The 21304-nt window shown below is 36.5% G+C and overlaps 1 protein-coding gene across 1 annotated transcript; it reads left to right on the forward strand.

The window, feature by feature from the left end:
- Positions 1-15496: 15496 nt before the first annotated feature.
- LOC107589506 (1-phosphatidylinositol phosphodiesterase) lies at positions 15497-20334 on the forward strand. Its single transcript, XM_016277964.1, has 5 exons — positions 15497-15518; positions 15962-16124; positions 16943-17030; positions 17369-17939; positions 19859-20334. Exons 3-5 carry the CDS (start codon positions 16975-16977, stop codon positions 20132-20134), a joined length of 903 nt encoding a protein of 300 aa, XP_016133450.1. The 5' UTR covers positions 15497-15518; positions 15962-16124; positions 16943-16974; the 3' UTR covers positions 20135-20334.
- The last annotated feature ends 970 nt before the right edge of the window (positions 20335-21304 follow it).

Below are 21304 nucleotides of genomic sequence, written 5' to 3' on the forward strand. Positions count from 1 at the left end.
TTTGGATTTCAGTAAAGTTTAGCTAAGCATTTACTCTAATAAGCATAAAATGACATGCCATAAACAGGTCTTGGGTAAAATAGTTAATTTGTAATTAGGTTAAATTATTCTATCAATTTTTTTTGTTATTGATTCGGTTATATTCAAAATAAACATTTCTCTCATTTTACCTGCCATCTTGGGAGGATTTCTATTGTCTTCTTCATGAAGGATTCATGTCAGGCTGGCTTAGAATTTGACCAAAAGTGCGATGCTTTGTCTGTGTCGGCAGCTCACTAGGTTTTGGAACGAAGCCATGATGTCCACCTCCATTTATATCTTTCTTTCAGCCTGGTAGACAGCTGTGTTTGAGAAAGCAGCAGGAGCTATCCAACCGTCCAGGCCTAAGGAAGCATGTCAGAGTAGTGAGATGCTACGCATAAGTCCATTTTTTAACCCGATTCTAGTGCAGAAACAAACATCAGCTTCAGGCTTTGTGGCTGATCCAATTCTGCCATTGTGGAACCGCACAGATTTTATGGTGTAATATCTCATGGCTTCATTCTTAAAACTGCTTCGCTGTTGCATCAGAAAAGTAAGCCTACAGCCCACCTGCTGAGATTGTCCAGCTTCCCGAGCCGTGTCTCTCATGGGAGTTTAGTTAAAATTTTAGGATCAGATTGTGACTTTAGCCTGTGTTTCAAAACCTAGTGTGTACTGCTTACCTAAACACAATTTTTGAGCATTAGACATGCTTTTGAGATACCTTATTTTGAGGCAGGGTTGTATATATATTCTTTGTGGATAAGGCAATCCCACAATGCATTGTGACGATCTCAGCAAAAAAGAATCCTTCTATAATTCAATACTAAATGGTATTGTTATGAAATCAAATGGGAAGTATAATGTTTGACTCCATATTTAAGTGTGCACACTTCCGTGTTTCGAGTTCAGCTACTTGCTTACTCCAAAATTAGTTGTGTGCTAGTTGACTATCTTTTCCTGCTCACAGAGATGGAAAATGAGTGGCTGTTTACAAAGTTCTCAAATTGTCATGGCAATGTTTAATATCAAATACATATAATATACATTTTAGCAAATTAAGCTTTAAGCTCGCAAGCTTTTCAGTTGCAATACAATATGTGACCCTACACAACAAAATCAGTAAATTTTTTTCGAAATTGAGATTTATACTTCACATGAAAGCTGCATAAATAAGCTTTCCATTGATGTATGATTTGTTAGGATTGGCCAAAATACAACTATTTGAATATCTGAGGGTGAAAAAAAAAATCTAAATATTGAGAAAATTGCCTTTAAAGCTGTCCAAACAAAGTCCTTAGCCATGCATATTACTAATCAAAAATTAAGTTTTAATATATTTACAGTGGGAAATTTACAAAATATCTTCATGGAACATGATCCTTACTTAACATCCTAATGATTTTTGGCATAAAAGAAGAATGGATCATTTTGACCCATACAATGTATTTTTGGCTATTGCTACAAATATACCTGTGCTACTTATGACTGGTTTTGTTGTCCAGGGTCACATATGTATTATAAATATATATTATATATAAATAAAAATTAGTGTGTGTGTGTATACATACACACACATATATACATATATATATACATATATATATATATATATATACAGTTGTGCTCATAAGTTTACATACCCCTTGCAGAATGTGCAAAATGTTAATAATTTACACAAAATAAGAGGGATCATGAAAATTGCATGTTATTTTTTATGAAAAAATATCATCGTTAAACAAAATGAGAAGAATTTACACATCATCATCCTGTTCAAAAGTTTACAACCCCCGGTTCTTAATGCATTGTATGGCCTTCTTGAGCATCAGTAAATGTTTTCACCTTTTGTAATAGTTGTCTATGAGTCCCTCAGTGTGAAAATATGGATCTCAAAATCATACAGTCACTTTTGGAAAGGGTTCAAATATGCAGAAGATGCTGGAAAACCAAAGATTGTGCAGGAGCTGGAGGATTTTTCTGAAGAACAGCAGGCAGTTGAACTGCTCAAGACCAACAGGGGACTCATGAACAACTATCACAAAATATAAAAACATAGTGGTCGTGGATCATCCAGGAAATGTATAATGTATATATATAAATAAATAAATAAATATATATATATATATATATATATATACAATTTTCATTTAAAAAATATATAAAATATATAGACATTTTTCAAAAAACCTCACTGTGCCTCACAGATATTAAAAAGATATTAAAAGTATTATACCCCTTGCAGAATGTGCAAAATGTTAATAATTTACACAAAATAAGAGGGATCATGAAAATTGCATGTTATTTTTTATGAAAAAATATCATCGTTAAACAAAATGAGAAGAATTTACACATCATCATCCTGTTCAAAAGTTTACAACCCCCGGTTCTTAATGCATTGTATGGCCTTCTTGAGCATCAGTAAATGTTTTCACCTTTTGTAATAGTTGTCTATGAGTCCCTCAGTGTGAAAATATGGATCTCAAAATCATACAGTCACTTTTGGAAAGGGTTCAAATATGCAGAAGATGCTGGAAAACCAAAGATTGTGCAGGAGCTGGAGGATTTTTCTGAAGAACAGCAGGCAGTTGAACTGCTCAAGACCAACAGGGGACTCATGAACAACTATCACAAAATATAAAAACATAGTGGTCGTGGATCATCCAGGAAATGTATAATGTATATATATAAATAAATAAATAAATATATATATATATATATATATACAATTTTCATTTAAAAAATATATAAAATATATAGACATTTTTCAAAAAACCTCACTGTGCCTCACAGATATTAAAAAGATATTAAAAGTATTATAATGTATCATATTTGACCGTCAGTGAGCATCATGCCTTTTCTTTGAATGGAAAAGAACAGCTTTGACATTTTGACATCCTCTTCGAGAGAAAGGCATACAAGTTTTGAGCAACATGAGGGTGGGCAGATGATGACAGATTTTGGAGAGTGCGCAGATGGGGCTGACCAGATTTATACAAGTAAAAAGGTGATTTCCACCACAACATTTTAGAAAAGAAACATGCTTTTGTAACTGTATTTTTGGAAGTTGCATTCAGAATCCACTTGGCTCATAAATCTGAGGGGGCGCGTTTGAATGGGCATGATGCTTCTGGTGGTGAGAAAAGTAGCAATTTGTGTAATGTTTTGACATTAGACTAAATATCAGATTAGTCGCATAGCAGAGCTTGTGTGTTTTCCTGGGTGAATTACTGACATTTACACACTTGTTAGTGCAGCAGGAAAGTTGCAATGTAGTGAATTTGTGCTACCTCATGAGGGATTCATCCAGAAATACACATTTTGTAATGATAGCTTCATTCAGTCATGTGATACAAGGGTGGTTAAAATAGTATACCCTTTATTTTTTCACATATTAAGGGACATAGCTGGTCAATTTTAAAGAAGATTAGCCAGGGTATTTCTCCTTGACACATGATTTTGACCAAGGGTGTCGATAGACCCTTTTTACGGGCACGAGCCCCAGTTAAATATCGCTGTGACTATCGTATACCAACATGAGAATAATTTTCTCATTTTAGCAGTCAAGTCATGTGTGTTTTCTGTCAGCTGTTTGGTATCAGAACTAGCAGTGCCAGATTCACAAATTAATCAGTGTTTTTATCTAATCGGTCAAACAGATTTTCAAAAAGGTCTAAAATTCACAATTTAGACAAATCTGTTTGATTCGTTAGGACAGTTCACTCATCACAAACTGAATCAACTGTAGCAAATTCTCACATAGAAATATTGGGATGTTTTTAAGAGATCGATATTTACCTTCAGTTCATTGTAGGAAACAAAACTTGCAGAAGTCTTCTATCGTTTGTCATTGACAAAGCTTTTTATTGCATGTGCAGCTTGTGAACAACTCTATGAAGGTAAAGATGATACATTTCCATTTACTGTATATCCAAAACAATATTTAAAAAATAGTTTCAAAATACAGGCTTTTTTGATGGGGGGGGGGGGCCTGTGCCCAAGTACTGATGAAAGTCTACAAACCGCCACCAGCATAAGCAGCATTCATGACCAAACGCTGTTGTGATCCATCATATTGATCATATTTGATTGAGGCTTGAGATCTGTCTCTCTGTAATTAGAAAGCCACATTCTGTATCCATCCTGAATTCGCAAACTGTCAATTCCCAGTTTTTTTTAAACCCTCACATCACCCACAGCTATAACACCTCTTGTGCTGAGATTGTGTGGCTTTATCATTGCCTTCATTGCACTTCCTCTATTGCTTACGCTGCTTATTAGCAGAGCTCTGATCTGTAGGAGTGTCACTCTAGCCTTATGGGAAATCAATGGCTAATCGGAATGAGGGTCATCCAAATCTACCACAGTGACTCTGGAGCCAAATGAAAACGCAAAGTAAAGACATAAGGGCTCGGACCTTAATCACATAAACAGCCAGGGATAAACAGTTCTGCTTAGCAAAGAAGTAATGTGAGAGAAACCGGCCCGGCCGAGAAACCCAGAACAATTCCGTTGAGATTTTGGTGTTTGTTTGGCTTTAATGAGTTTTTGAGTGTGGTGTGACACAGGGAAAAGTCTTCTGTTGAGACTGCTTATCTCTGCTTTATCTGACAGATAGAGAGCTGGAGAAAAAGCAGCGGAGAGGTGAAGAGTGGAGAGGTTAGCTCGTGCACTTGACAAATACGAAGCGGTTCGATCGCAAATCGTAACAGATACCTCAACACTCAACGTTGTCATAGTGACACACTGAGAAAACAAAATCTGTTTAATTTAACCGAGTGGGTTATGCAGTGATATCAAAAGCCTCACAACGGCTGCTTATTACTACAAGGAGCACTCGATGACACAGAGGAGGACGATGTTTTCCAGCGAGCCGACTCGTACCATGCTATTGATTGGCCTGTAAAGAGGTCCTTGTGCAACGAGAGCCGGTGCTCAGTCCTCCATTACGATAATTGCGTTGTGTATCACATCTGTCGCATCAGCCCTGGCATTGGCGATGAATAAACAGTGACAGTAATGTCTCTCCTTTGTTTAAAACCATCTTCTGTCCTTTTTTAATGCTGATGATGGTGCATTGCTAAAAGATCCTGCAGGCCTAATGGTGCCCTCGGGGCAAACATAAACAGAATTTATTACCGGATAAAAATGCAAATGTTTAATCAGAAACTCTTTTTTAAAAAACAACGAAACACTGGGGTCCATACCTATGCACTTTTAATTTAATAGTTCTAGAAAATGAAATTTTGTCTGTATTTACTCGCCGTCATGTTGTTTTAAACCTAAATGCTGTTATTCTTTCAGAGAAACAAAATAGGATATTTTTTTACGCAGATTTTATCAAACAATTATGGTGCATTGTGACCAAGACTATTAAGTAAGAGATTAAAAAAACACAAATAAAAGCACCATACAAGTACTGTGCATATGACTACATTCCATGTCTTCAGAAGTTGTACGATAGCTTTGTATAATAATCAATCTGATAATTAAGTCATTATTGCTCTCCTCAAAAGCTTCAAAAGTATGGGGTTGGTAAGATTTTTAAATGTTTTTGAAACAAGTCTCATGCACACCAATTTCTATTTCTTTCATCAAAAATACAGTGAAAACTAATTATATGACGATTTACAACACATTTTCGGTTGTAGTATTTTTTAGAATGTAATTTATTTCTTTTGACAGCTGAATTTTCAACATCATTACTCCAGTCTTCAGTGTCACATGATCCTTCAGAAATCATTGTAATACACTGAATTGCTGCTCAAAAACATTTCTTATTGTTGTTGAAATATTAATATTTTTGTGGAAACATGATTTTTCATTTTTATTATTATTTTATGATTATTTTGTTATTTTTGATGAAAGTTCAAAAGAACAGCATTTATTAACGAACAGGCAACTTTTTAACACAATATTCTATCATTAAAATTGTATTGAAAGTTATAACATATGACAGAACCAATGCTGTTTTGGTATCTCAGAGGTTGACATGTCATTTTTAAGTTGTGCCATTGCTAAATAATTATGATTAATATTTTCATAGTAATATAATTTTAATTCCGCTTTTGATCATTTTTGATTATTTTAGTTGTGTAGTATGCAGTAAGCATATATTAAAAATGATTTTTGACCTTTTCACTGACCTGTTTTGAAGATGAATAACAATATTACGACTATTGAATTTCACTCATTATAAATTAACCTTTTTGTTCTTTATTCCCAAATTTTCATCCTTTGAATCAAACCATTTTGCATTTGATTAGAGCAAACTGTTTCTAACTAAAAGGTCAAACTCAAACATTGCTGTAAATATCCAAAAGCAAACATGTAAATAAGGTCAGAGGAACACAAATACAGTGACAAATGCGTGCGATCGCACAACACTTCACGCTGAGGACCAATCAGACAGCCGGCCTCACTTGCCACTGGGGCTTTGCTCCTGCCTCTGTTTGACATGCTGGGCCTGTCCCAGAGGAACCTGCTTTTATAAGGCAAACGTTTGGAATTAGCATTTTCACAAAAGGGCAGCAAAGTCCTCTTGTCAGGAACGTGGAAAGGTCACCAGGTTTCCTGCTGCATCGAGACTCCCTGAATGCCATGATATCACTCCTCTCTCTGTCAGCGAGGGCAGCAGAAATTGAGAGATGACTCGGGCTCTATCTCCAGTGACATTACGAGGGTCATTTAGCACTCGAGATTGAGAGCCATAATTGGTTATGAGGGTCCAACACTGAAATATGGCCAGTGTCGCCGAAACCATGAAGCATGGACTACATCCACCCAGACACAGTCAGGCAGTGACTCTGGGAGGAAAAGCCGAGAGGGCAGGCGCTAAGGCATGCCGACTCAACTTCACTGGGTCTGCCTGCCATCCTGCTGGGGCTGGTAGAGCGTGGCACGGATGTCTCTCTGAGAACCAGCCAGACGGGGTCTCCTCAGAGACCACCTCGGGTTGGGTGAGAGGTGTGCGTCTCTGCACTTGTGTCGAGGGGGGAGGTGGGTGGCGTCTGATGGGCTACATGCTTACACGGATGAGTTAGCTAAGCCGAGAGATAACAGAGACATGGAGTGGCTTTAAGAACGAGGCGAGGGTTCAGTGGAGGAGATCTCCGGCTATTGTGAGTGTAATCATTGATAGAGAGGGCAAAGTCATACATCAGAAAGGCTTCCAGGCTTAACTTCAATTCCAGCTTGCTTTTTTTCTTTCCCGGAATGGAGACATCGCCCTGCCTCGCGCGTTATACTTCTGATAATGAATATGGACTTGAAATTAACTATTTAGGGAAACATTTATTTTGAATGGTCATTTACACACTTTTGTGCCATCCCAATTATGACTGTTTATATTCTGTAAAAAGATAGCAAAGCCAAGGTCATGAGTTCAATTCCCAGGGAGCACATTCTGATAAAATGCACTTTTAGTTGCTTTAGATAACAAAATATATAAAAATGATAATAATATATATACACTAATTAATAGGTAATACTAATAAATATTACATACTGTATACTACCATTCAAAATTATAATTTGGGTTGTTAAGAAGTCTTTTATGCTCATTAAGGCTGCATTTATTTGATTAAAAATTACAGTCAAACAATAAAACTGTGAAATATTACAATTTATTAATTGTTTTACTTGAATATATTTTCAAATGTAATTTATTCCTGTGATGGCAAAGCTGAATTTTCACCAGCCTTTTCTCTAGTCTTAAAGGAACATTCCACTATTTTTTAAAATAGGCTCATTTTCCAACTCCCCTAGAGTTAAACAGTTGAGTTTTACCGTTTGCGAATCCATTTAGCCGATCTCCGGGTCTGGCGGTAGCACTTTTAGCTCTAGCTTAGCATAGATTATTGAATCTGATTAGACCGTTAGCATCTCACTCAAAAATGACCAAAGCAGCACCTGAAAATAGGCTAACTTCCGTCAACATAACCAACTACACAAACTTAGTGCCGGTCACGTTGGAAGTTACCTAGCTGGGGACTATTTTCAGGCACTGTGTAATATCATTGCGCCTGCTGCACCCATGATATGGCAGCAAAGTTCCTTGATTATTACGCCGGAATAAGAGTATAGTTCCTAGCCATATCGGCCTAGAAAATTGCAACTTTTCAGTTTCCGTCGGTCTTAGTACACGATGTAACTACAGAAGAGTCAAGTTTTAAATAGGAAAAATATAGAAACTCTTTGGTCATTTTTCAGCGAGATGCTAACGGTCTAATCAGATTCAATGATCTATGCTAAGCTACAGCTAAAAGTGCTACCGCCAGACCTGGAGATCGGCTGAATGGATTCGAAAATGGTAAAACTCAATTGTTTAACTCTAGGGGAGTTGGAAAATGAGTCTATTTTAAAAAATAGTGGAGTGTTCCTTTAAGTGTCAGAAATCTAATATGCTGATTTTGTGCTCAGGAAACAATTTCATTATTATTTATTGTTGAAAACAGGTGTTCCGTAATGCATTTTTTCCATAATGCATTTTTTCAGGATTCCTTGACAAAATATCAATATATTGTTTCAAAATATTTCAATTTATAGTAAATGCTGTTCTTTTGAATTTTGTAGATGTCAGTACTGTTATTTTGGTCAATTTAATGCATCCTTGCTGAATAAAAGTATTATTTCTTTCAAAAAATCTTATATTATATTGCAAATTATATTGCATATTGTTGTAATTACAAACTTTATTATGGTACATAATTATCATTAATTATACACATATACATGTGATTATAGTATAATATAATCATTATACTCTGCATTACAGTGTATCTCTTTGACTTCTGTTTAGCTTCTAAATAAAGTTTTTATTTTTTATGATTTATTGTGCAAGCTCTTTCTTTGCTGCTGTTGTTTTTTTGGGAGTTTCGTCTTGCAAAAATTATGAGTGGCTTATGCTTTTGATTGATTTTACCAAACTGCTTTGTTTAAATAATAAATAATACACAGTTGTAACTAAAATAATAACACGCTTATGGTTTTATAAATATCTCTTGACACCGGGCAGTCAAACCGTGCAGGTTTTTAATAACTTATAAACCAGTGAAATGCATTCTGATGTATTCCTACTCTATTATATACCTGCAGAATTTTCACCAGCCTTTTCTCTAGTCTTAAAGGAACATTCCACTATTTTTTAAAATAGGCTCATTTTCCAACTCCCCTAGAGTTAAACAGTTGAGTTTTACCGTTTGCGAATCCATTTAGCCGATCTCCGGGTCTGGCGGTAGCACTTTTAGCTCTAGCTTAGCATAGATTATTGAATCTGATTAGACCGTTAGCATCTCACTCAAAAATGACCAAAGCAGCACCTGAAAATAGGCTAACTTCCGTCAACATAACCAACTACACAAACTTAGTGCCGGTCACGTTGGAAGTTACCTAGCTGGGGACTATTTTCAGGCACTGTGTAATATCATTGCGCCTGCTGCACCCATGATATGGCAGCAAAGTTCCTTGATTATTACGCCGGAATAAGAGTATAGTTCCTAGCCATATCGGCCTAGAAAATTGCAACTTTTCAGTTTCCGTCGGTCTTAGTACACGATGTAACTACAGAAGAGTCAAGTTTTAAATAGGAAAAATATAGAAACTCTTTGGTCATTTTTCAGCGAGATGCTAACGGTCTAATCAGATTCAATGATCTATGCTAAGCTACAGCTAAAAGTGCTACCGCCAGACCTGGAGATCGGCTGAATGGATTCGAAAATGGTAAAACTCAATTGTTTAACTCTAGGGGAGTTGGAAAATGAGTCTATTTTAAAAAATAGTGGAGTGTTCCTTTAAGTGTCAGAAATCTAATATGCTGATTTTGTGCTCAGGAAACAATTTCATTATTATTTATTGTTGAAAACAGGTGTTCCGTAATGCATTTTTTCCATAATGCATTTTTTCAGGATTCCTTGACAAAATATCAATATATTGTTTCAAAATATTTCAATTTATAGTAAATGCTGTTCTTTTGAATTTTGTAGATGTCAGTACTGTTATTTTGGTCAATTTAATGCATCCTTGCTGAATAAAAGTATTATTTCTTTCAAAAAATCTTATATTATATTGCAAATTATATTGCATATTGTTGTAATTACAAACTTTATTATGGTACATAATTATCATTAATTATACACATATACATGTGATTATAGTATAATATAATCATTATACTCTGCATTACAGTGTATCTCTTTGACTTCTGTTTAGCTTCTAAATAAAGTTTTTATTTTTTATGATTTATTGTGCAAGCTCTTTCTTTGCTGCTGTTGTTTTTTTGGGAGTTTCGTCTTGCAAAAATTATGAGTGGCTTATGCTTTTGATTGATTTTACCAAACTGCTTTGTTTAAATAATAAATAATACACAGTTGTAACTAAAATAATAACACGCTTATGGTTTTATAAATATCTCTTGACACCGGGCAGTCAAACCGTGCAGGTTTTTAATAACTTATAAACCAGTGAAATGCATTCTGATGTATTCCTACTCTATTATATACCTGCAACATTTTATGTATCACTACGATGTAGATGTCTCACATCACTTGCAAATGCGTGTCAAATCTCTAATTCCACAGTGTGAGCTACAAGCACAGCTCAGCATGGAGCTTCAACGCATTAAGTGTATTAGATTTCAATCTGACATCTGGTCATTATCATCTCCTCTCTCGCTCACTCTTTCTCTGCCTCTCTCTGTCTTTCACATACTCCATCTCCATAAACAATTCCATTTGAAAAGCTCTGCTGCTGTCAGCTTCTTACATTTTCCAACATCTCCTCTCCTCTCCTCCCCCTCTCACACCCTCCCCCCTTTTTCGTCCTGTAGTTTGTGCAGCGTACATCGAAGCAGGTGAGTAAATCACAGAGATGCTGAGTGCGAGATAACGAGGCGATGGGGGATTCTTACTGTTGCAGATGCATCGCCCAAGGCTGAATGGAAGGGTGGAGCAAACCGGCACCAGCACAGATGTTCACATGATGCACCATGATAGGGGTCATGGATACCAACGAAGACACTTGGAGTCTTGGACCTTTTTTAAAGGTAAAATTTGAAATTACAAGATGTAATTGGAAGTATAATTGCTTGGTTTCTCAACCATCACATCCATTGGTCATCAAATAGATAGTCCCGCCCAGGGGCGCATTAATGCACGGGCTTCAAGGGGCTGAAGCCCAGGGGCCTACACTGGAAAGGGGGCCCACTGGCTGCAGGGAAATTATATATTTTTAATAATTATTTATATGGGAGTTTGCAGCAGTGACAACAGCGTTCTGTAAACAAACTCACACACTAATTTTCAGCAACGCCCTGGTTGTAGTAGCCTATATAGTGAATGGCTCAGTTTAGGTTCCCCCCACACAGTTTTTTATAGTTGGTATTTTCACGTGTTCCATCAATATACTGTAAGCGGAATGTACAATGCATTCGCTAGTAAATAACCGCAGCACGAGAGTATTTTTATGTTAACACGCAGATTAACAGACACACAACACTGCTGTGTGAAAGGACCGGTGTTCTGTCAATTTGTGCTACCCTGGCAGATTTTGCTACCTCCCATTAAAACAGTGGGTACAATTCGACAACGAAAAATGCTACCTGTATCATAGCTGTACCTAGCAATCACCAAATAACCCACATTTATGCCAACATGCCGTGTTGTTTTGATCTACTGATGATGAATAATTAATATTTTGTGTGATTTATGGTATTTAAATCATACCTGTAAACTTACATTTCAGCCAGGAAAGTTTTGATGACATTTTCCTTTCATATTACCTCCGTATAATGCCCGTAATAATGTAGTGTTTACTTTATGTAACGGCTATATAATTCTGCTGTTCCACAAGCGCCACCTTGTGGCAAAGAGTGAATTTGCATATTCTCTTATATTCACATTTTACGCAGAATAGTGTTGTGAATGTTAACTGGCATATTAACAAGACAAGAAAACGAAATTTGACAAATAATTGTTAGGAAGCTTAAAAAAAAAAGACGTTTTCTGGGGTCGGGGGGCCTACTGTAATGCTGTAGCCCAGGGGCCTTTGGTTATCGTAAGGCGCCCCTGATCCCACCCTAAACTCACACCACTGGTTGCAATGTTGATATTGCTGGTTGGGATGCTCAAACCTCAAAAAAGTATGCTCTACCTCCAGCCAGCTGTGGTTACGGAACGAGCAGTGCCTTGTTGTTCCTTCAGAAGGCTTTCCAGAACCTTTACTCTCTCTGCTCCTCGCTGGTGAAATGAGCCGCCAACATCCACCCGAGCTGCAGAATCCTTTGCAATTTTCAAAAAGTAACTGGAAGCGCTTTTTCCGCTAGCACTTAAAGAAATAGTTCATTCAAAAATCAAAATTCTGTCATTAATTTACTCACCCTCATGTAGTTCCAAACCGTTAGACCTTCGTTCATCTTCGAAACACAAATTAAGATATTTTTTATGAAATCCGAGAGCTTTCTGACCCTCCATAGACAACGACGCAACCACCACGTTCAAGGCCCAGAAAGGTAATATCAGTAACATCAGTGGTTCAACCGTAATTTTATGAAGCTATGAGAATACTTTTTGTGCACAAAGAAAACAAAAATAATGACTTTATTCAACAATTCTTCTCTTCCGGGTCATTTGAGTACCACAACACAACCCTAAACCAAAACTCCTCTGCTCTAGCTTTTTTGCTAATCCAGCAGTCTAATAAATGTGGCACTGTATATTGCTAATATTGCTTGCTCGGTGACAAATCGCTTATGCTTCTCTATGCTTTGAATAAATGCATCTGCTAAATGCATAAATGTAAACCAAATGGCTTGCTTGATTAGCACAAACCATACCCATTATCTTTCTGCTATAATGAATATGCATTTATGCCAGTGCATATCATTTTCATTTTGCAGGGTTTTGTTACCTACAGTGACTTACTGTTCATTGCAGGTGCATTTTAATCAGAATGCATTCAAACCATGACCTTGGTGTTGCTAGCGCTATTGCTCCTGGAGCTGATATACAGGAACCTGCCTGCATTACACCTGACCGAACTCAGGTGCTGCTACGTATTATTTTCAGATCAGGACCCAAATTTAAACATGCTTGTTTTTCATAATGTTTATTCATGGAACAAATGCAACTCTTTGTTTCCTGAAATATAATTATGCTTGTCTGATACTTGCCCTTAGAGTCTTATGTTTAAGACAAAAAATAAGACAAGGAGAGCTAGAGCATCTGATGCCCTTGTATGGTCTCAGACTCCCAAGACACTTGCTCATTTCCCAGCAGGCCTAAAAGGAGAACAGGATAAAAACAGGATTTTTAAAAATAAAATTCAAACAAATTTCACAACTTTAATAAACATAAACCGACATAAAATCAACCTTTGAACTACATTGGTCATTTACAGTCATTTAGGAGTCTAGAAAAGTTTAGCAGCATTTCTGTACCTCAAACAGTCGAGCATGCTGCTAGCAACAGCAATATTATGGTTTTGATTCCCAAGGAATGCATATCTTGAATGCAGTGAGCATCTGCCAGATGCACGAATGTAAATGCATCAAAACAGTGTGGTCTATGAGTGATGTCAATGCACAGTCAATAAAGACGTCCTATAAATTATTTCCAAATGCCCAAAGCATACATATGTAAATGTATTACACTTTTTAACCTAGCCATAATAAAAGTGTGCAATACACATTTAAAATCTGAATTAAACATATACAGCAATGATGTGAATCCACTAGAAACTCCAGCAGTATCAGCAGATTTTGACAGATGTCACTGACTTCGCCTCTCAATTACTGGCGACTGGTATTTATAACATTTTTGTCTCTTTAACTGCTGTCAATCTCACAATCCCCCCGCTCAGTTTTCCTAGAGAATGAATTGAAAATGAACGCTCATCTCCACTTGCTTTGCGCCACGTATGGTTAAGCAAATAGAGCAATGGATAGACCAGTAAAATCAAGTTCTAACAAAGGTTGTTTGAAGGACTGGACGTGGGGACCAAAGACACTGAAAGACACAGTTACACTTTGAACTTGTAAGTACTCCTCCATAGAAATACAGATTAGAATAACCAACCAATTACAAAACAGACAGAGACAAAAAGAAACAAAGGATATAAAGCATCACAATACACATCCTGTCACCACAGACACTAATGGGAAACAGATAGAGAGAGCGTGGGGACGAGAAAGCTCAAGTCTGTTCATTTAGAAAAAAATTATTGTCAGCATTTGTTATAAAACTCGCAGCTTTCGTGGATTGTATTATGTCTTCATAATTGGTGTCAGAGTCCAGTTTGGATTTGAAAAGCAATCCTAATTGACTAATGTGATGAGGGAATTTATGTGCAACAGGTGGGACAAAAGACTTTGTAGAGATGATATTTGTTGAAATATCAAAACACTGTGTTGAATATTGTTTACTCAGGTGAAGTCAAAATCAGTGTATTAAGATTTGCTTTGTTAAATGCTTGATGGCTTCAAAACAATAACATATTTATGTATGCCACTGCATACAAGCAAAGCTAATAGAAGCACAATTACAGAGAATACATTGGGATTAAAGGGGAAACAAGGCACATTTTCATTTTAATTAAATATGTTTATCGTTTATTTCAGAAGATATGGCTCGTGGAGCGTGGGGGTTGAAGTAACCAGCTGATTTCAAAAGCGTGATGGGAATAGAAGAAGCAGAAGTGAGATGCATAGATAACATCATGCTGGGCATTAATACAGTGTTTCACTGTTAATTGCATTTGAGCTTTTAAACTTGACAAATAGTTGTTCTATTGTGAAGTGCAATAGCGATTTTTGTGAAAATAATGTAGCTAAACACAAATAGGGCTATGAAAGAAATGAGAGTTGGTTTGTTGGAGTGTTTTTTCTTAATTTGAGAGTGTTTACATGCACATCAAAATTAAAATTAAGCTAATTAGAACCTTATTATGCGAGAAATGTGTTTACACGAGATTACATGTTTTTCCCTCCAATGTTGATGCCAGTTTATTAAGCAAATCACAAAAGTGTCTGTTAAATACATATAACTTAATTTGTCAGTTTTGCTTTATTTGTTTATTTACTTGTTCACTGTAAAAAAAATCTGAATGTCATATACAGTTACTTAAAAATGAAGATGAAACTGGTTAAATTATTTTGATGAGCTCAAATAAAGGAAAACATATATTGTTATTAAGTTCTGCAGTCTTACAATAAATTTTGCAAAGGTTTTGTGAGCCAATGCAAAAGCACTGAAATATAATTTTTCCACCTACAGTAACTCCCATCATCATATCCCTTTAGGGGCATTCGCTGGTTGGACACACAAACTACCCATGATACATGGCAAGATTAAAGACAGCAACTCTGTGGAAAACAAATGACACTTTTACATTCAAATGACAAATGCAGTATGCTAATGCTAAGGCTGTTTTGTTTTTCAGAAAATGAAACTCACTTACCAAGGTTTAACGATGTACTGTACACAGCAACAAAGATGTTTGCTCTGGAAGTAAGTAAACTTTTTATTTATTTTTTATTTTTTGCTTCACCCCGGGGAAAAAAACAGAACTGTAGATAGTTCACAGAAAATGTAAACTTATATTTTCCCACAAACCCTGGAAAAAAAGTAACTTTGACCATGTTTATTGTAGGTTCAGGCATATGTTTATTCACACTATACCTAGAAGTTTATTCTGGCAGATAATGTATCTTTAAAATACATACAGCTGCAGGGTATTATTTTATTTTAGCTATTTTATTCCATATAGAACTTTTTCTTTGTTTGCTCATTAATAAACATAAATAAACTTTAAGGGAACCTTAAAGTAGTGTATTGAAGATTTTTAAATATTATGTACTATAACTACATCTGGTATGCAGGGCAACTGAGTTCGCTTTGGAGCATTTTGTCCACTCTCATTGAGTCAGCTTTTTACTGTACTCTATTAATAGGCACAATGACCCCTCAAACAAAAGGGTCAGTTTGCATCAGTGCCTCCCAACAAGCCCAAGCCAGAACTGTGTGTACTCACTGAAAAAAAGGTACGAAAACAGCAGCAAGCTTTTCGGCTAACCTGATAGTGACTAGCTGGTTCCGGCAAACCCAACTTACATGGTAAGAGATGACTTCTCCAGCTGGGATTGAGATGAATTTGCATATAAAAGTTGTATTTACCAACACAATTTATGTTAGAAGGGTTTTAGTTTTGCTATTTGCAGTGCAACAAGTCATACACGTGGAGTCTGTAAATCTGGAATGCTTTTCAGTTTAACCTGAAAAACCATTCAAATGAATAAATGACAAAATGAATCACATGAAAACATCTTTAACTCAGAAACTGCTAGTACATTTCACAATAACGAGGAAACAGCAAGTAAGACATTTAATTAAATGTGAATTTTTGAAGAATGAAATAGTATTTCCTTGTAAAATGTGAAACAATAACCTTTAAAAATTAAAATCCGTTTTTACAGTGTAGAAATATTTCAGACTCTGCACTAAATAACTAATCAAATAAACAAGTTTGTGACGTTGATTATGTGAACATTTTTGTATAGGTGGTCAGATATTTTTGCTCCAACTGAAGCACAAAATGTTCTTTGGAACATCTGAAATTATGCTGGAGAACATGATCATCAGATTTTGTTCATGCAGTTGGAAGCAAAAGGGTGACAAACCAAACACTGGAAATTCTGGAATTCATACAAATGTTCATCTTTTTTTAATTCAATTATGTATTTCTGGATAATATAATTTGTATTGAAGAAAAATTATTACATTACAAAAGACTGCAAACAGAATCAGACTTTTGGACCCCATAAAATAATTACCAAATGTCTGGTTTTTATGTAGGATGATGTCATTCCACAAAAAAACATATCACAAGTGTCAGTGAAATTGTAATTGAATTATTCTAATGATTATCTTTATAGTAAAGGATCAGTGGCCATTGAAAAGGCTCATTATGGAAGGCACCAGAGGACGAATTTTGCAGCTAATGGTGATGGGCGTTTTGCTGGGGTGAGATTCTTAATAATAATACCCATAATTCCAAAACCTCTTTCATTGTATCTTTTATAACAGATTACAGTTCTTATTCCATTTATAGTAAAGCAAAATCCATTTCACTGAAAAGAAAAGTCCTCCATCTCTTATCCATTATTTTAACAAGTGCTTTTATCTCAGACTGGCCAAATGGGTCTGTGTCTCTTTGTCTACCTGGTATTATCATGAGCAAATGAACCAATTATCTAATTTCATTAGAGTGTTTTCACAGTAATCTTGTATCTTTTTAGCAAGACAGATAAGGACATATTTTTTTTGTCTGATGATGATCTGACTTCTGTTTGACCTCATAGTGCAACCGTTCCGGGACACAGGGCCATCCAGACCCCTGACTATGATGACACCTCCACGCCTGAGATCCTGAACCCTTCCTGGATGGCCACCATCCCTGACGTCTACTCCCTATCAGACGTGACAATGCCCGGGACACACAACACCATGGCCCTGTACGGCGGCACACTGGCCGAATGCAACTCCTGGTCCCTTGCCCTCCAGCTCCGCGCAGGAATCCGCTTTCTGGATATCCGTGTTCGCCACGCCAAAGGCAACCTGACCATCCACCACGGCATCTCGTATCAGTTTGCTCACTTTGGGGACGTGTTAATGGACGTGGTGGCTTTCCTAAGGGAGTATCCTTCGGAAACGGTGTTGATGAGGCTGAAAGAGGAGTTGAGCGGCACGCAGGATATTTACAATGCAGTGGTACGCTATATTAATGAGTATGCACACTGGGACCTGCTGTGGCACAGTCGTGAGATGCCCAGCATGGGAGCGGCGCGAGGAAAGCTGATCATACTGCAAGACTTCACCGGCCCTGACCTGGGAATACGTTACAACTCACTGGACATAGCAGATGACTGGAAGGTAAGGACACACTGATGGGTTTGTTAATATGGGAGGCATTTTTCAGCTTGTGGACTCAATAAACTCTCTTAGAAGACACTTTCACACTTTTACTGATCCAACAAATGTCATTTCAGCCTTTGAAATTCAATAAACGATGGTAATGGAAGTGCATTTTAAACACTTTAGGAATAAAATTGCTGACAGTTGCTTTGACGGGAAGTCGTGGCCTAATGGTTAGAGAGTCGGACTCGTAACCCAAGGTTGGGGGTTCGAGTCTCGTACCGGCAGGGGTTGTAGGGGGGGGGAGTGAATGTACACCCACTGTGAAATACCACGACTGAGCAAGGCACCAAACCCCCAACTGCTCCCCAGCGCCGCAGCATAAATGGCTGCCCACTGCTCCGGGTGTGTGTTCACTGCTGTGACTCTCTTCCACCATCAATACCAGGACTGAGGTGCCCTTGAGCAAGGCACCGAACCCCCAACTGCTCCCTGGGGCCGCAGCAAAAAATGGCTGCCCAATGCTCCGGGTGTGTGTATTCACTGCTGTGTGTGTGCACTTTGGATGGAAAAATGCAGAGCACTAATTCCGAGTATGGGTCACCATACTTGGCCACATGTCACGTCACTTTGTGCATTTTAGATAATTTATAATTTTTACACTTTTTTGAGAAATTTTTCACAAGTGATATGTGACCCTGGACCACAAAACCAGTCATAAGTAGCACGGGGATATTTGTAGCAATAGCCAAAAATACATTGTATGGGTCAAAATTATTGATTTTTCTTTTATGCCAAAAATCATTAGGATATTAAGTAATGATCATGTTCCATGAAGATATTTTGTAAATTTCCTACTGTAAATATATTAAAACTTCAGTTTTGATTAGTAATATGCATTGCTAAGAACTTCATTTGGACAACTTTAAAGGCGATTTTCTCAATATTTCAATTTTTTTGCACCCTCAGATTCCAGACTTTCAAATAGTTGTATCTCGGCCAAATATTGTCCTATCCTAACAAACCATACATCAATGGAAAGCTTATTTATTTTGAAAAATGTATACTTAAGACTGGTTTTGTGGTCCAGGGTCACATATTGACTACAAGCAATTTTGCCAAATTTTTTCACATGTCATATTTCATATCTCAAGTAATGTGTATAAAAATGTAAATAAATATATTACCATTCATTAATAACAATGAATTATCAATTATTAATAATGAAATCAATATAATAATAATAATAATACATATTTCTTGAGTAGCAAATCCAAATATAGAATTATTTCTGAAGGATCATTTGACACTGAAGACTGGAGTAATGGCGGCTGAAAATTCAGGTTTTTCATCACAGGAATAAATTATATTTTAATATATATTCAAAGAGAAAACAGTTATTTTAAATTGTAATAATATTTCACAACATTACTGTTTTTACTGTATTTTTAATCAAATAAATGCAGTCTCAGTGAGTATAAGAGATACATTTCAAAACCATAAAATCTTACTGATCCCAAACTATTTAACATGATATTTATAATTTAAATAAAAAATATTGAAATGTATTATTTCACTATTTGCCATGAAAGGTAGCTTCCATGCTTTCAAAACAGTTTTAATGTTTAGTGTTTTCTTGTTCATATAACCAAAATTAAAAATAAAGAAATAAATCAACTGCTGGAACATACTGTAAAAGTAGCCAAACCCAGGAAAACGAGCAATGGCGTGGGAGACAAAATATTAAATTAAACGTTTGAGTCATTTCAAAGGGTTCTGGAAAACAGACTTACTGAGATCCTTAGGAGACTCTTTTTATTTAGTTTCCAGAGTGTAATCTTCATCTGTCAACTGTCTTTAGAAATCCATCAGAGAGAGTTTTTACTCCCTCACCATGTTTTTGAAATTGTACTGATAAAAACTTTTTCTCGCCCCAGGTGTCCTCTCTGCAGCCAGAGGAAGTGGAGAAGAAATGGAAAAGTGTCTCCACTCATCTGGAGGCGGCTGCGGTTGGTAACAAAAACCGAATGTTCCTCACCTACAGCAGCGGTGCCAGTATCCTGGCACATCCCAATGCCCTGGCCCAGCTAATAAACCCCCGCCTGCACGAATATCTGACAGGGTATGTCGGTCAGAGGAAGCGGTTTGGTATTGTAGCAATGGACTTTCCTGGTGCCGAGTTAGTGCAAACTATTATAGGTTTAAATTATTGAGAGACAACGGCAGGACGTCAGGACCAATACACCTGCAACTCACCAAAATACTTCATTAATTGCCACAAATCCCAGGTATAACTGTGACTCAAATTACCCATACCCTTGAAATGTCCATAACCGTGACAGAAAAAGTTTGAGCTTGCTGGCAAATTTTGCAATATCTGACTTAATAAAGCACTTTGACAAATTTCTGTCATAACACCATGTCATGACAAAATTTGAAATAAAATGCTCTCCTGTCACTTCATAAGGACTTTAATAAGATAGTCTGCATTTTCATGGCACTCAAAATAGAACGCTCTGTCCTCTTTTCTCAGAACAGTGTTCAGCAAGCTGAGTTCACACAAAGTACAACAAAGTTGTTTTTCAGTAGTATTACATAAAGCTCAGATGTCACAAATGGACATTTTCTCAACTAACACTATTTGTTTTATTTTCTGTTCTATTTCAAGAACAAGCTCAAGTTTAATTCGAGTTAAATCTCTATTAAAATTCAGTCTGATTTTTGAGCGAAAGTGCCATTCGCTCAAAAATCAGACTTAACTGCTTGTGCAAACACACTGAACAGTATTACAAGGAACATTTTCAGACTTTTAGGTTGATGTTCCGTCCACAACGGCGGACGAGTATGTAACAAAAAGAACATAATAAATCATTTGGTTCTGGTATTCTGGTATTAGCCCATTCGCACCAAGTATGATTTCCAAAATGATGAGCATTTACAAGGAAAAGTCAGAATTGTGAGATGTAAGCTCAGAATTGCAAGATATAAAATCAGAATTGTGAGGTATACTCATGCTGCCTTCATGTGCTATCAGAATTATCGTAAATGTGAGTTTTCTAGTCTGAAATGGGATATGTACGGCCGTAGAGAGGCCTTATACATCCAACTAGGAAACTCGTATTTACAATAATTATGATAGCACGAATCAGAATTGTAAGATATAAAATCAGAATTGTGAGATGTAAACTCAGAATTGTAAAATATTGCAATTACCTTTATTTTTTATCCTGTGGCAGAAACAAGTTTCTGTAATAAATAGCTAAAACAATAACTATAATTTTTAGTAGTCGCTCTAATTCAATGAGAACAGGAAAGTCTACAGCTATAACAATAACAACACAGAGGAAACTATATTGTTGGAATCACTTTCAGAATGATTTTTT

Source organism: Sinocyclocheilus grahami, unplaced genomic scaffold, assembly GCF_001515645.1.
Source record: "Sinocyclocheilus grahami isolate Dianchi unplaced genomic scaffold, SAMN03320097.WGS_v1.1 scaffold116.1, whole genome shotgun sequence".
In the NCBI taxonomy this organism is placed as follows: domain Eukaryota; kingdom Metazoa; phylum Chordata; class Actinopteri; order Cypriniformes; family Cyprinidae; genus Sinocyclocheilus; species Sinocyclocheilus grahami.

Bases quoted from the DNA above. Each gene is read 5' to 3' on its own strand.
- LOC107589506 (XM_016277964.1), top strand. From the start codon at position 16,975: ATGGAAGGCACCAGAGGACGAATTTTGCAGCTAATGGTGATGGGCGTT. The intron at 17,031-17,368 runs GTGAGATTCTTA...TTGACCTCATAG, and splicing joins GTGATGGGCGTTTTGCTGGG to TGCAACCGTTCCGGGACACA. The intron at 17,940-19,858 runs GTAAGGACACAC...TTCTCGCCCCAG, and splicing joins ACATAGCAGATGACTGGAAG to GTGTCCTCTCTGCAGCCAGA.